Genomic DNA, 15000 nt, shown 5'->3' on the forward strand with positions numbered 1-15000 from the left:
ACAGGGGTGGCTGACCCATGATCTTTCCCTATAGGAGTATTTGACTAGGTAATCATTGTTGGTGGTTCTCAACCCACCATCGTATCTACGATAGATTCATTCACTGCCATATCTAAGCTTGATTTACCAATATATGCAAATCCGTGTGCGCAATGTATACAGACGGATTTGCATATATTGGGTAAATCAATGTATATATATATATATATTCACAAACAATCATACACACACATATATACATATGTATATATGTATATGTATATACATACAAAATATATTTATATTTATATTGATTTATATAGATATATATAAATATTGTTATACTAATATATACATCTATATGAATACACACACACACACACTCACACACACACACACATATATGCACATATTCACCCACACACACACACATGTATGTATATATATGTATATATATATCGATAGATAGATGGATATATATATACATGTATATATTAATACATACATATATATCAATATTAATATATGTATATGTATATCCGCATATATGTATATGTATATCCGCATATATATATATATATATATATATATATATATATATATAACGACATATACACACACACACACACATACATATAAATATATATATATATATATATATATATATATATATACACACACACACACACACAAATAGACAGATAGATGTAGACATATATGTATGTATGTGTGTGTGTGCGTGCGAACGTGTATGCATGTGCGCATGTGTTTGTATGTGTGTGTGTGTGTGTTCTTACCTAGTTGTTTCAATACTGGAGAAGAGCTAAGCTCAGATGGTCCCGTTTGCTATATTTAGATCATACAACTTTTTAAATTGATGCCCACTTTTGGCACACATAACTTTATTTGCGAGATTGTTCGATGTTTAGATAGTTTTGTTTGGGAAACAACTTCGTTTTACTTTCAACTTTTTGCTGTGTCCTCTCGTCCCGTTTGTGTTCAAAATTATAGTTATCTTTGTCTAACTTCATTATCATGTCACCAGTTTTTCTTCTTTCTTCCAAAGGAGTAAGGCCTATTTCCTGTAGTCTTTCTTCGTAGCTCATATCTCTTAGAGCAGGTGCCCGTCTTGTGGCTGCTCTTTGAACTCTTTCTAGTTTAACTATATTCTTTTTTAAGTGTGGACTCGTCCATATACACGAATGCCCTCTTCATGATGGCAATCAGCCCCAGCATTTTCTGAACCTTGTCATTTATATGTTCATTTGGGCTTAGCTTCATGTTTATGATTATTCCAAGGTCTTTTTTTCATCTGCTTAGTTTAACATTACGTCTCCTAATTTTTATTGGTATAGTGGACGATTTGTACTTTCTCCAAATCTGACTACATAGCATTTACAGGTGTAACATTCCATTTTCCATATACAACTCCAAATAAATAAGTTCTCGATGTCACTTTGAAGGCATTGGCATGAGACATCGTATATTATCCTTTTTTGCAATTTCGCGTCGTCTGCAGCCATATTCAGATAACTACCTGGTCTTATGTTTGACCCTAAATAATTTATTAGTAAACTATGAGACCTTAGCAGATGCCTTCTTAAAGTCTAAGTATATACAATCCACCCAGCCGTCTCTTTCTTGTAATGTTTCAGAAACTCTATCATAGAAACAGAGGAGATTCGCTATGCGTGGCCTTTCTTCCCTAAAACCAAACTGTTTATTTGATATCATAACGTGATTTTCAAGTGCTTCGACCCACTGTTTCTTAATTATCCTTTCTAACAGCTTGCATACTTCACTAGTTTTTGTTTGTCGCCGTTCTTGTATAAAGGTGTAACATTGGCAAGTTTCCAATCTTTTAGTAGTTTTTCGCGTCTCACTGAATTATTCGGGACATTCCCTCAGAATCCAGTTAAATATCTCATCTGGTCCCTGTGCTTTAGTCCTGTCTAATCCTTTCAGTAGGCCTTTTATTTCGTTTGTTTTTTTTTCGAGTGTGATATTTTCGATATTCTGATTTACGTTTACGTACTTGCCATTTCAAAGTAAGGGTCCTAAACAAACACTGACTGAAAATTCTCATTAAGGATTTCACATATTCCTCTCCCTTAGTGTAAACGATGTTGTCTTTGATGGCGCTAATTTGATCCCTACATTTAGTTTTACTATTTATGTAGTTAAAGAAGTTTTGGTTGTACATTTATTGATTATATCCTTTTCATAGTCCAATTTTGCCACCCTCATAATTGGGTATACTCATTTCTTCCTACTCATACCTTTCATACGGTGCCTGAGATCTATGTCTTCTGAACCTTCTCCAAAGGAGCCGTTTGTTTTCTCTTTTTCTTGCTTTCATGACTGAACCACTTTTGGTCATTCTTGCTTCAGTTTTGAATCCTGATACATTTGTTTTCTACTTCTTGTTCATAGACTTTGCAAATTTAGAAAGCATATCAAGGTTCTCTTCGTTCAGGAGGGTTTCCCACTTTATGCTATCAAAGAAATCCTTAAGGTTTCTATAATTACCTCTCTTGTAATTGCAATTTCCTTTTCTTTCTTTACTTATGATGAGTTTTTCCTGTAGAAGACAGTATTTCAACTTTACTACATGATCACTTTTTCCTAGAAGAGGGCAGTACTCCATGTTCTCAATGTCATCTTTATGCTTTGTAAACATTAAGTTAAGAATAGAAGGTTTGTCTTGCCCTCTTATCCTGATGTGGCCTGTTACATTCTAAAAAAAAAAAAAATATTTATAATTTCTCGTAATTTTGCATTCCACGAATCTGGCTGGGCTCTGGGATCGAAACTTTCCCACTCGATTTAGCTATTAAAATCCCCTGGTACATGAATTTATTTTGCATTAGTTTCCGAAAGTTCTGGCACTTCTTCCAGGCTCTATAACATTTCTCGAATAAGTTTTTGGTCATTTTCTTGTGACCACACCGATGTATGAGGTGGCATGTACACTGTGGTTATTATTATATTTACTCCGTTTTTCTCTACCTCAATTGCCTTTAGTTCTACTTTGGGGTCTTGCTGGATCTCTATCTCCTTTGTAATAGTTCCATTCCTTGTTAATATTGCTACCCTCCTCCCTCCATTTCCATTTGGCCTATCTTTTCTCCAAATATACATATACATATACAGATATATATGTATCTATATATATATATATATATATATATATATATATATATATAGTGGTATATTTTGCAAATATTACATTTTGTTCAAATTATTAACGCTGTAATATGTGTGAATCTGTTGTCGTTTTCCATCGCAAATGGGCGGTTCAAGAAATAAGTGAAGTGTAAGTCTCCCAGAACATGTGGCTGAAAAAGCTGAAGATATTTTGATTCGATTTCTTAATTAATATGTACGATGAAAGAAAATAGTTAATTTTCCGACTATGACAATCGGGTTTTGCCTGACAATATTTATATCATCCGATTTGTCCTCGTGTGATGAGAAAGAATCTGATGATCATTTCCGTCGCATTCTCCAGCCGACAATCTTGATGTGATAGATAGGTCCCGATAGCAGGGGAGGGCATGAAGTAGACCAGAGAAATTATGGAATAAAACAGACTGAAATAAGAATAAAGAACAGAAATATGTAAGACAAGCACAAAAAATGCTTAAGCCAATGTCAGCAGGTGGCAAGACTACAATTCCATGCCCACTGTAATAAGAAGATTATCAATTGTCTAAACATATAGATGGCTCTACAAGTGCATAGGCACCAAGGAGTCAGCTATTACTCTTAGTTATCTCACCTGTTTACCCTTTTCCTTCATTTCTGAAAGCCTCACTTCTATTATTTTCTTGTTTTGATGTTATTAATATTTAAATAACTATTTAATAATCAACATATCAAAAAGAATGATAACCATGTCAATAATAGAAGTATTGGAAAGAAAAACGCATTTTCCCGCCAATTCAAGGAATGGGGAAATCGAGATCGGTCACTAGGGCTGCTGCTGAGAACACACGTGGAGTCATCTGCATGTAACAATACTCACTAAAATTTAAAGGGGACAGTAAATAAACCCGCTGACATTGGGTTAAAATCGGCCGATGAAACTCTACTGACGTCCACACAATCTTTGAAAGTCTACGGACCGACGCGCCAAATTCCGGGGGGGGGGGGGGGGAGAACTCTACGGGAATCATCGTTCTGTTTTTTAAAAAAATCCAGATCCCCGTGGTAATCGTACAATGCGCCCAAACCAATAAATCAACCTAACCTTAGCCCTGTGGGATTTACACACTCCGATCTACATTCCCCGTGGTAATATATACAGCCCTGGACCCCCGTGGTAACATATAGGCCTAGCAAGGGTGGTCTGCATTTTGGACCCCCATAGTAAATTATACGCATAGCTAGGGGGGCTACGCCTGGTGGCTTTAAGAAAATACGATCAATATATTCCCTAGACAGAAGGCTAAGCCCTCTGGACCCACAGGGTAAAACCACATACCTTTATATAGCGTAACACCGAACTTTTCTTCGCTACCAGCTATGGTCAGAATTGCATGGTTTCCAATCACTTTTTCGGCATTTGCGGCACTTGAATGGCTCAAATATCAGGCTGAGATAAATACTAATGTCCATTTGTTCTGTATATCCACTGTATGGCTTTGAAAATGACCAGAAATCGACGCAACACGCATAAAAATAAACATTTCTCTGAACGAATGGCATCGCGCGGCCTGTCAAATCTCCCGCTGGCAAAAGGTTATTGTACAGAATAGTGCAAATAACGACCAAAATACATAAAAGAAGTGAAATAAAAATACAAGAACACATTATATACATGAATTCGCAAAAAAAAAAAAAAAAAAAAAAAAAAAACTGGCGTTGATAATGAAAAAAACGTCGTTCTCACAAGCACGTACTTGACAGATCGCAAATAATGAGTCACGCGTAACATGTCTTGGTCCTCGCAAGATGAATATGGATGGGAATCTTCTCTCTTGCCTGTTCTGTATCTCCTTTATTTTCGATTTGCGGACCTTTTGCCATAGTTGAAATGGGTCTTAGTTGTCGTCAAAGTAACCAGTCCATGCACTTTTATTTATTTATTTATTTATTTATTTACTGTAATCCTGGTTGTCATACACGGAAAGTTTTCCTAGAAAAGGGATGATTATGAACAACATGAACTAACAATAAATATAGTAAATTATATATATTTCTTAGCAATGCTTCATGTTGTACTCGAGAACCACCTTTCACTCCTGGAGCAAGATTATTGATTTATTTTATAAGTGATCGATCAATAGCTAATAAATGCGTGAATATAGGAAAACTAACAATGTACTTTCAATCTGTACTCTACGCAACATAAATCGTCGAGCCTTTTGTCGTTCACGTACATTTCATTTACTCCGTTTAAATATTAAGTAAACAAAAACATATATGTATGAATAATTCTTTGGAGATTCATTAACACAAAACCAACCTCCATCTGTGTTGTCAAAAGTGTGGGTCGTGTTGTTTCCAAATAATCGCAAATTATTTACAGAAAACAAAATCGCAAATTATTTACAGAAAACAAAATCGCAAATTATTTACAGAAAACAAAATCGCAAATTATTTACAGAAAACAAAATCGCAAATTATTTACAGAAAACAAAATCTTATATCATTTACAGAAAACAAAATAAATTAGGGGGTAACCAAATAAAGTTGCGTTTTTTTTCCGCCACAAATATTTGTTACGTTTTGGAAATTAACCAATGTCAAGTCCATCCTTAATGTTGATAATGATCATGCAATTGCTTAGAATAGTTTGTCTTCGCCAGAGCATCGAAAGGCATGGCAGTTCGAAATATAGGCATTTACAAAGGACATTCGGCGCTTAATGGCGCAGGAAGACGCTCTCATTATTTTCATTTTATTACATTGCTTATACATATTATATCGTTAAACTATTAACGTTTTTGAGATAAGCAACTTCCCTTCCCCCGGTTGCTTGCGCATTTTTTTCCGTTAGCCGTGGACGTGATCCGAAAACGATCTGAATCTGGCATTTATACATTGTAGCATCAACATTTATAAAGTATATTATTACAAATTCTTACCATTCTTCCCGTAAACTCGTCCCTTTGAGCGGCAAAACATCGTAAAATTACCGATAAAATCTGTGCATTAACACGGGGCACTGTCATTTTGGAGTCAACTGACCTGTAATTCTTAAGAAAACAAACTTGGGCCGTATCAAGCACTTTTTACAGTGAATCTTTCACACAGTATTCGAGTTATGATTGGTCAGAGACATATGACCTCATTTTCTGAATCTGATTGGCTACATATATATATATATATTTTTTTTTTTTTTTCTTGTAATTGCCAATACCGCTTGTTGGCGTTTCAGGTATGTAAAATATACGCGTCATTTTCTTTAACTACATTCGATATATCAATGTCCGTAGTGGTACCTAACTATACCTTACGATATGCATTACTTCCCATGTATCCTGCACGCATTAATTACTTAATAATTAATTATTTTAGGCAGATAGTATGCTTACTATGCTTACTATAAACACCAGAAATTTATCGTACATTCAGTATCAGTATTTTAATATAAATCTCATGGGAATATCGCACCTGAAAAAAATATGAAATACCGCGGATACACAATACATGCCTCTTAATCTTAATCTTACTTTAATCGTTGTCGCTCGTATTAGAGCTGTCTGCCTCCTTAAGTGGGTCTGGGCCAGGGGTTAACTCCCTCTTCCTCTCACCTTGTGGTGGATACAGCCGGGCAGCTTCAGTACAAGAAATAAATACATAAATAAAATGTGGAGTGCACTTTATTCGTATTCTCTGATAAATACGTAGCGAGAAAAGTAATAAGTAAGATATTCATCCCGCGTGCCAGGACTCTCGGTCCATTCTTTAAAGTCCCTTCACAGTCGCTCTATCGTCTGCGTGTGGACAGTCGAGTCCTTGGGTTCCACAAAATTTTCAGAGTGATTTGTGACACTGTCGAAATACGCGTGATCTTTTAATGAGCGATAAGCTGCTTAGCTGTCACTAATAATGGTTCTCGATTGTAAAATATATTTCTTTATTAAAGGGACGAGCGTTTCAGCACTCCGATCGTCTACATCTAACAGGGGCACAATCAATTTGTTTTTGGGCTGTCTCTCAATTCCGCCAAACACCCACACTTGCTTAAGGAGTCTGCCTCGGTTATATTTGACAGGTGGTGGTCGTCTTGTGGTTCCAGAATTTTTGGACCCAGTAGTTAACGAAAATTAAGATTATTGATGGTGACAAACGTGTGCCTTGAAGGAAGGTGCCGGCGTAATCGTTTATCGAGTAAGCGGTTTTTTTCCACCGTCCGCAATCCTACACGTGATGTTCTCTCCGGGCACTCTACTTTCTTCTCCCTTTTGCACTGTTTTATTGTTATAAACATATCCGCGAAGTAATATGTGCCATTCAATGTCGAATAAGTAAGGTTTCGCCACTTGTAGCCGTTGCACAATTCCGTTGTTGATGCCACTACAGAAACCTCATGTACATTGAGGGGTGACTTTGCTATTTACCCACCAGCGGGACCAGCCAATAATGTACAACTGTATATTAAATTGTGACCATATATATATATATATATATATATATATATATATATATATATATATATATGTATGTATATATATGTATGTATATATATATGTATGAATATATATGTATGTGTATAAATATATGTATATATATGTATATGTGTATAAATATATGTATATATATGTATATATAAGTATATATATGTATATATATAAGTATGTATATACATACATATATTTTGTTTATGTTGGGAAGGGTTATTAGAGCCCGGTTCTTAATCTTTCAGGGGATACAATTGCGCCAATAATGGATGATGTAATCAATTCTCCCCCCCCCCCCCTCTCTCTCTCTCTCTCTCTCTCTCTCTCTCTCTCTCTCTCTCTCTCTCTACCTAGTTTAAAGGTACCTCACCGCTGCGATCGTGCGTAGTTACAAATCTTTTCCGCATGTGCGTCACCTTATGACGTATTAAAACACCCGCGCGACCCTTATCCCCCTGCCGGCCGTCGCGTGCAAAATGCCGATCGCTTTGCGTGTTTCTTTATTTACGTATATAAATATCGGATGGCGATTTTTTAAATATTGAGATACTACCGCATTTATCTATCTATCTATCTATCTATCTATATGCATATACGTGTATATCTGTGTGTGTATGTTATAATGATATCAGTTATAATGATGACAGATGAGAAGAAGTAGGAGAACTAGGATGAGGATGAAGATTAGGCGGAGGAGAAGGAGGAGGGAGAGGAGGAGGAGGAGGAGGCTCTGGCTGACAGGACGGGGAAGAACCCTATTCGCCAAGGTAAGGACTCATTCGCATTCTAGCCGCCGCGCCTAACCAACGTCTCCCTACGACTCTTATTGGGGATGCTGTTGCAAAGGTGTCATCTTCCGTCGGAGAGTGTGAGTACTTACTAACTTCATCTCTCGGTGGATTCGCACATAACTTCGATACTTTATTTCTTACGTTGTGATATATTTCTAAATGACATGAGAACCGTTTTTTTTTTTTTTCCTTTTCTGTCGTGTCTTGCGCTGTCGTCAACTTGTTATCGAGTCACATGCCATGACCGGATCTTAGTGTCCCGCGTCACACGACACCGAAAGCACATTTCCCTTGCCTTGTGTTGCGTTTTATAAGACGTTGGAATGTTAGGGAATCGAGTGATGTTTCTCGAGTTGGATGGATAAAGTGAATGACGAAGTAATGATGTTAGAAAGAAGAACACTTGGTGGTTAGAAATGAAGATAGAAGGGACTATCAGTCAGCCAGTTAGTCTATCTCTGTTTGTCTGTCTATCTGTCTCTCTGTTTGTGTGTCTGTCTGTCTCACTGTGTGTGTGCCTGTCTGTCTCTCTGTTTGTTTGTCTGCCTGTTTCTCTGTCTGTCTGTCTGTCTGTTTCTCTGTCTGTCTGTTTGTCTTTCTCTCTTTCTTACACACACATATTTCTCTCTCTCTCTCTCTCTCTCTCTCTCTCTCTCTCTCTCTCTCTCTCTCTCTCTCTCTCTCTCTCTCTCTCTCTCTCTCTCTCTCTCTCTCTCTCTCTCTCTCCCTCCCTCCCTCCCTCCCTCCCTCCCTCCCTCCCTCCCTCCCTTACACGCACACACTAACACCACAGTAGGAAAACTTTTGCGCATCAACTGATTTCACTTTTTGAAAACGTTCCTTTACGCGTAAAATAACACTATCGATATGTTATTATTATTATAATTTATCTTACAGTGGTCTTATTTAGTATATTAATTCCCATTACAGTATTGATTGTTATCATTGTCATTATTATTATTATTATTGACCTTGGCACGGTCATTAACTTTCCGTTATTGTTACTAGAAAAATTATATTATATTAATTATCAACAGTTTCGTTAACATCATTTCTATCAATTATTATGATAATAATTATAGTAATACTAATAATAACATTAGTAATAATAGTTATAACAACAACAACAAAACAACAACAGTAATAATAACAATTATGATAATGATAACAATAATAATGATAATAATAGTAGTAGTAGTAGTAGTAATAATAATAATAATAATAATAATATTAGTAAATGATAATTATAACAACAACAACGGCAATAATGATAATGATAATGATAATAGTAATAATAATAAAAATAACAATAATAATGATAATAATAATAATGATAATAATAATAATAATAATAATAATAATAATAACAATAATAATAATAATAATAATAATAATAATAATAATAATAATAATAATAACAATAACAATAATAATAATGATAAAAAGTAATCATCATCATCATCACCATCACCCTCAGCACCCTCTCCTTCACCATCAACACCATAATCATCACGTTTCTAGACTTTAATTACTACCTATTTAAGCCATTTAATATACATGTATATATATATATATATTTTTTTTTTTATAGAAAATATGGGAGCAACAAGAGGCAGTTTTCCCCATAGCTCCCATAGCTTTGGTGTCGTCTTCGTAACATCGTTAATATTGGGTGAGTAGACCCTTCCGTGTTAGTAACAGGCCCAAGGTGTATGTATATGTACACACACACATACATGTAATGGGCTGGTTTGATTCATGTTGGTATGCGCATTGTTGTCATGTTGGGTTTCGTGTGGTTTGGTTTATGTTGCATTTTATGTGGTTTGTTTTGTGTTGTATGTCGTGTGGTTTGGTTTATGTTGCATTTCATGTGGTTTGGTTTATGTTACATTTCGTGTGTCTGGTTTATGTTGCATTTCGTGTGGTTTGGTTTATGTTGCATTTCGTGTGGTTTGGTTTATGTTAGATTTCGTGTGGTTTGGTTTATGTTGCATTTCGTGTGTTTGGTTTATGTTGCATTTCGTGTGTCTGGTTTATGTTGCATTTCGTGTGTCTGGTTTAGGTTGCATTTCGTGTGTCTGGTTTAGGTTGCATTTCGTGTGTCTGGTTTTATTTTGCATTTCGTGTGTCTGGTTTATGTTGCATTTCGTGTGTCTGGTTTATGTTGCATTTCGTGTGTCTGGTTTATGTTGCATTTCGTGTGTCTGGTTTATGTTGCATTTCGTGTGTCTGGTTTATGTTGCATTTCGTGTGGTTTGGTTTATGTTGCATTTCGTGTGTCTGGTTTATGTTGCATTTCGTGTGGTTTGGTTTATGTTGCATTTCGTGTGTCTAGTTTATGTTGCATTTCGTGTGTCTGGTTTATGTTGCATTTCGTGTGGTATGGTTTATGTTGCATTTCGTGTGTCTGGTTTATGTTGCATTTCGTGTGTCTGGTTTATGTTGCATTTCGTGTGGTTTGGTTTATGTTGCATTTCGTGTGTCTGGTTTATGTTGCATTTCGTGTGTTTGGTTTATGTTGCATTTTATGTGGTTTGTTTTGTGTTGCATTTTATGTGGTTTGTTTTGTGTTGTATTTTATGTGATTTTGTATTGTATTTCATGTGGTTCGGTTTATGTTGTGTTCCATGCGGTCTGGTTTATGTATTTGTTGGTCTTGTTGATTTCATGTTGTTTGCCTTGTGATGTATTCCATGTGGTATGTGTTATGTTGTATTCCATGTAGTTTGTCTTAATGTTATAGTATTTCTTGCATTTTATGTGTTGCTATGTTCTCTTTTATTATTTTCATTCTGCCTCCCTTTGTCTTCGTCTCTGTCTGTCTCTGCCTTTCTCTCTATTTGTCTGTTAGTCTGCTTATCTGTATCTTGCTCTGTACGGTAACAGCTAAGCAATATATTGTGAAAACTGATATTCCGTGATGTATATGCTTGCCTAAGATTATAAAGGCGGCCAGGTTTAATGTTTCACTGGGTTCACTTTCACTTTAAAATATTAAGCATTGTCCCTCTTAACAATAAGTGTACAAATATTCACAGAAAACGGAGGCTTACTTTTGCGGTCTTGCGACATTGATGGGAATCTGGTACATTCCCTCTGTCTCTCCCTCCCTCTCTCTCTCTCTCTCTCTCTCTCTCTCTCTATATATATATATATATATATATATATATCTATATATATATCTATATATATATATGTACACACACACATACATACATACACACATGTGTGTGTGTGTGTGTGTGTGTGCGTGCGTGCGTGCGTGCGTGCGTGCGTGCGCGTGTGTGTATGTGCGTGTGTGTATATGTGTATGTGTGTATATATACACATACATACATACTTACATATAGTGCGTTAGAAAAAAAAAGCACATTGCAAAAACTAAATCTAGTTATTGCATTGTGGATATTTCTACCAAAATATCTACACGGATGAGTGTTTTACCATTCATACATATAGCGTGTATGTGCTTGCATTATGTATCTACCTATTTAAACACATACACACAATATACATAAAAAAAACCCATACCAGATTACTCAGCTAACCCCCCCCCACCCCCCACCCCCCACCCCATCTTTCCCCAACCCAACAGCGACTTGCAGCGCCAACACCGGGACATCAAATGGCCTGACGTGGTGGGGCGTCGAGAGCTTCCTCAGGGAAAACGTTAATGGACGACTGGGTGCGGAGCGGCTGCAGGTGAGGAAGTCCGGGCTGCGTTCGTTCAGAGATTGATTCCTTAAAATTCTAGAGGAATTTATGCACATACGTACATACATACATATATGCATACATACATATATGCATACATACATATATGCATGCATACATACATATATGCATACATACATACATACATACATACATACATACATACATACATACATACATACATACATACATACATACATACATACATACATACATACATGCATGCATACATATTTACATTCATATATATGTATATATATATATATGTATTTATCTAAACATATAGATAATATATAATTATATATATATATATATATATATATATATATATATATATACGTGTATATATGTGTATCAGGGCGGTAATAGTTGTATTACGGCTTGACTTACAACACAGTAAAGGGAACACGCGAGACGTTGTCTTGGGGCCGGAGACTGGTGGTGACCTGGTCACGGTGACTTATGGTAACAAAGACGAGGTCACATATAATCGTCATCTAAGCCCTCACTGAAATGATGGTTCCAACTTGACTTAGAGCCACGTGTTAAACAGCCACGTGGTCTATTGGTCTAATGGCTTACATAAATAGTGCTACTGTACATACAACACACACACACTTATATATACACACTCAAGATCCAGGTAAATTTTGCCCCATAACCCGAGTTCAAGGACTTTCCCCTTGTGAGTTCAGGGTAGGCAAACGCAACCACTATGGCATTTCCTTTCTTCGTAGCATATCCCTAAAATATTTTTTCTCTAGATGCGCCATTAAAAACTAGACCAATTGAAACGATTTTACGAATAACTTACTTTACAAGCAACTCTCACACGCTCAGCTTTGCTGTGAATTATGTTATGAAGTGCATGTTTTTTCTCTTGTATTACTCCGCTGTTTACATCTGGAATATGATTAATTTGAGGAATTACATCGTTTACTATTTTTAAGTTTTAACAGTGTCTCAGGTCAATTTTTTCGATTATTCAGACACTAGCAAGGTCCAAAATGGAGAGAGAGAGAGAGAGATAGAGAGATAAATAAAAAAAAGTATGATAGCACATCTTTGGTCACTTGAGCTGGTTTTCCGCGGCCAGCTGTGAAGTAGGAAACTATACGTAAAAGAAAAAAAAAAAAAAATATATATATGTATATATATATAAAACACTGGTTAAGTATTTAAATATAGAAGTGTGTGTGTGTGTGTGTGTGTGTGTGTGTGTGTGTGTGTGTGTGTGTGTGAGTGAATGAGTGAATAAGTGAATAAGTGAATGAACGTACGAGAGTGACTGTTAGTACGCATGTCTGTGTGTACGTGCGTGTTTATATACAGCTTGTCATTTATACATTACGGAATTCTCCTCAGAACTACAAACTTAGTAACCTCGCGAATCCAGAGAATTCCTGTCTATTACTATTCCCTATTTAAGGGAATTTCCCCTGCACGAGTAGGTAATAAAAGTAGCCAAACGTAATATCTGCGTATCTGTGTTAATGCAGCCCGATAATTGTCAGAGTTTTATATGGAACATCGTTATTGTTTTCGTTAGTATACAATTATTATAATTACACTTTACCTGATAAGTGCGCGCACACACACACACACACACACACACACACACACACACACACACACAAACACACACACACACACACACACACATACATACACAAACACACACACACACACACACACCACACATCCATCCCCCCACACCTATTCTATTATGTGCAGTCTACATATACATAAAATAATTTGCACATGAACTTCACATAGTTTCAGCGTCGTAATTAAACAGAGTGGACTGGATGCTTAAATAATCCTCTCTCCTGCAGGAGTATTTACACAAGGAATTCCGTTGGGAGAACAGAGAGGTCGACGGGAGAGAGACACTGAACAAGGTAAGTGTCTGATAAAAGGCATTTTCCCCGCAATTGACGTTAATCAATAAGCCATGCTGTAGATCAAATTCTGGATGTTTAAGAAAAAAATATGCACATGATGGGGATATATTTTGCATGATCTGTTTGTAGAATTGTTTTATATTCTCTTTGTAGAAATTTTGTGTAATCTACCGTAACGTAACTAATTCTATTGGATTATCTTATCGGATGTAAAATTGCTTCATTTAAGTTCTGTGTAAACAATAACAATGCAACATCATCAGTGTTCAACAGTCTGTATCTTATAACCTTCGTCCTGCAACCTGTATCATATAACCTGTTTTTTGTAACCTGTATCTTATAAACTGCGTCCTGTAACCTGTATCTTAAAACCTGCGCCTTGTAGCCTGCATCTCATAACCTGCGTCTTGTAACCTGTATCTGTGTCTTGTAGCCTGCATCTTACAACCTGAGGCCTGTAACCTGTATTTGAAAACCTGCTTGTAACCTGTATCTTACAAACTGAGTCCTGTAACCTGCGTTTTGTAACCTGCATCGTGTAAATTGCGTCTTGTTGCCTTTATCTTACAACCTGAGGCCTGTAACCTGTATTCTAAATCCTGCTTTTTTATTACATGTATCTTATAACCTGAGTAACCTGTATCTTAAAATCTGCATCTTATAACCCGAGTCCTGTAAATTGTATCTTATAACCTGCTTTCTATAACCTGTATCTAATAACCTTCGTCTTGTAACCTGCATCTTAAAACCTATATCCTGTAACCTGTATCTCATAACTTGCATCTTACAACCTGAGGCCTGTAACCTGTATTTTAAATCCTGTTTTTTATAACATGTGTCTTATAACCTGCGTCTTGTATCTTATAACCTGAGTAACCTGTATCTTAAAATCTGCATCTTAGAACCTGGGTCCTGTAAATTGTATCTCATAACCTGCTTTCTATAACCTTTCTATTAACCTTCGTCATGTAAATTGTA

General features: G+C 36.2%; 1 protein-coding gene across 4 annotated transcripts in view; it reads left to right on the plus strand.

Moving 5' to 3' along the window:
• Positions 1-8251: 8251 nt before the first annotated feature.
• LOC125033331 (VWFA and cache domain-containing protein 1-like) overlaps positions 8252-15000 on the plus strand; it is a 21123-nt gene continuing 14374 nt past the window's right edge. For 2 of the 4 annotated variants that reach the window (XR_007115592.1, XM_047624734.1), the window contains exons 1-4: positions 8354-8478; positions 9993-10073; positions 12000-12106; positions 13954-14019. Coding sequence is in view for 3 of the 4 variants with exons in the window: in XM_047624734.1 (XP_047480690.1) it covers positions 9998-10073; positions 12000-12106; positions 13954-14019 (249 nt within the window). In the remaining variant the exon portion in view is untranslated. Of the gene's footprint in view, positions 8479-8667; positions 8848-9992; positions 10074-11999; positions 12107-13953; positions 14020-15000 lie in introns of those variants that run through there. The other 2 variants (XM_047624735.1, XM_047624736.1) reach the window with 2 other exon arrangements.

The sequence above is a fragment of the Penaeus chinensis genome, chromosome 16 (assembly GCF_019202785.1).
Source record: "Penaeus chinensis breed Huanghai No. 1 chromosome 16, ASM1920278v2, whole genome shotgun sequence".
In the NCBI taxonomy this organism is placed as follows: Eukaryota; Metazoa; Arthropoda; class Malacostraca; order Decapoda; family Penaeidae; genus Penaeus; species Penaeus chinensis.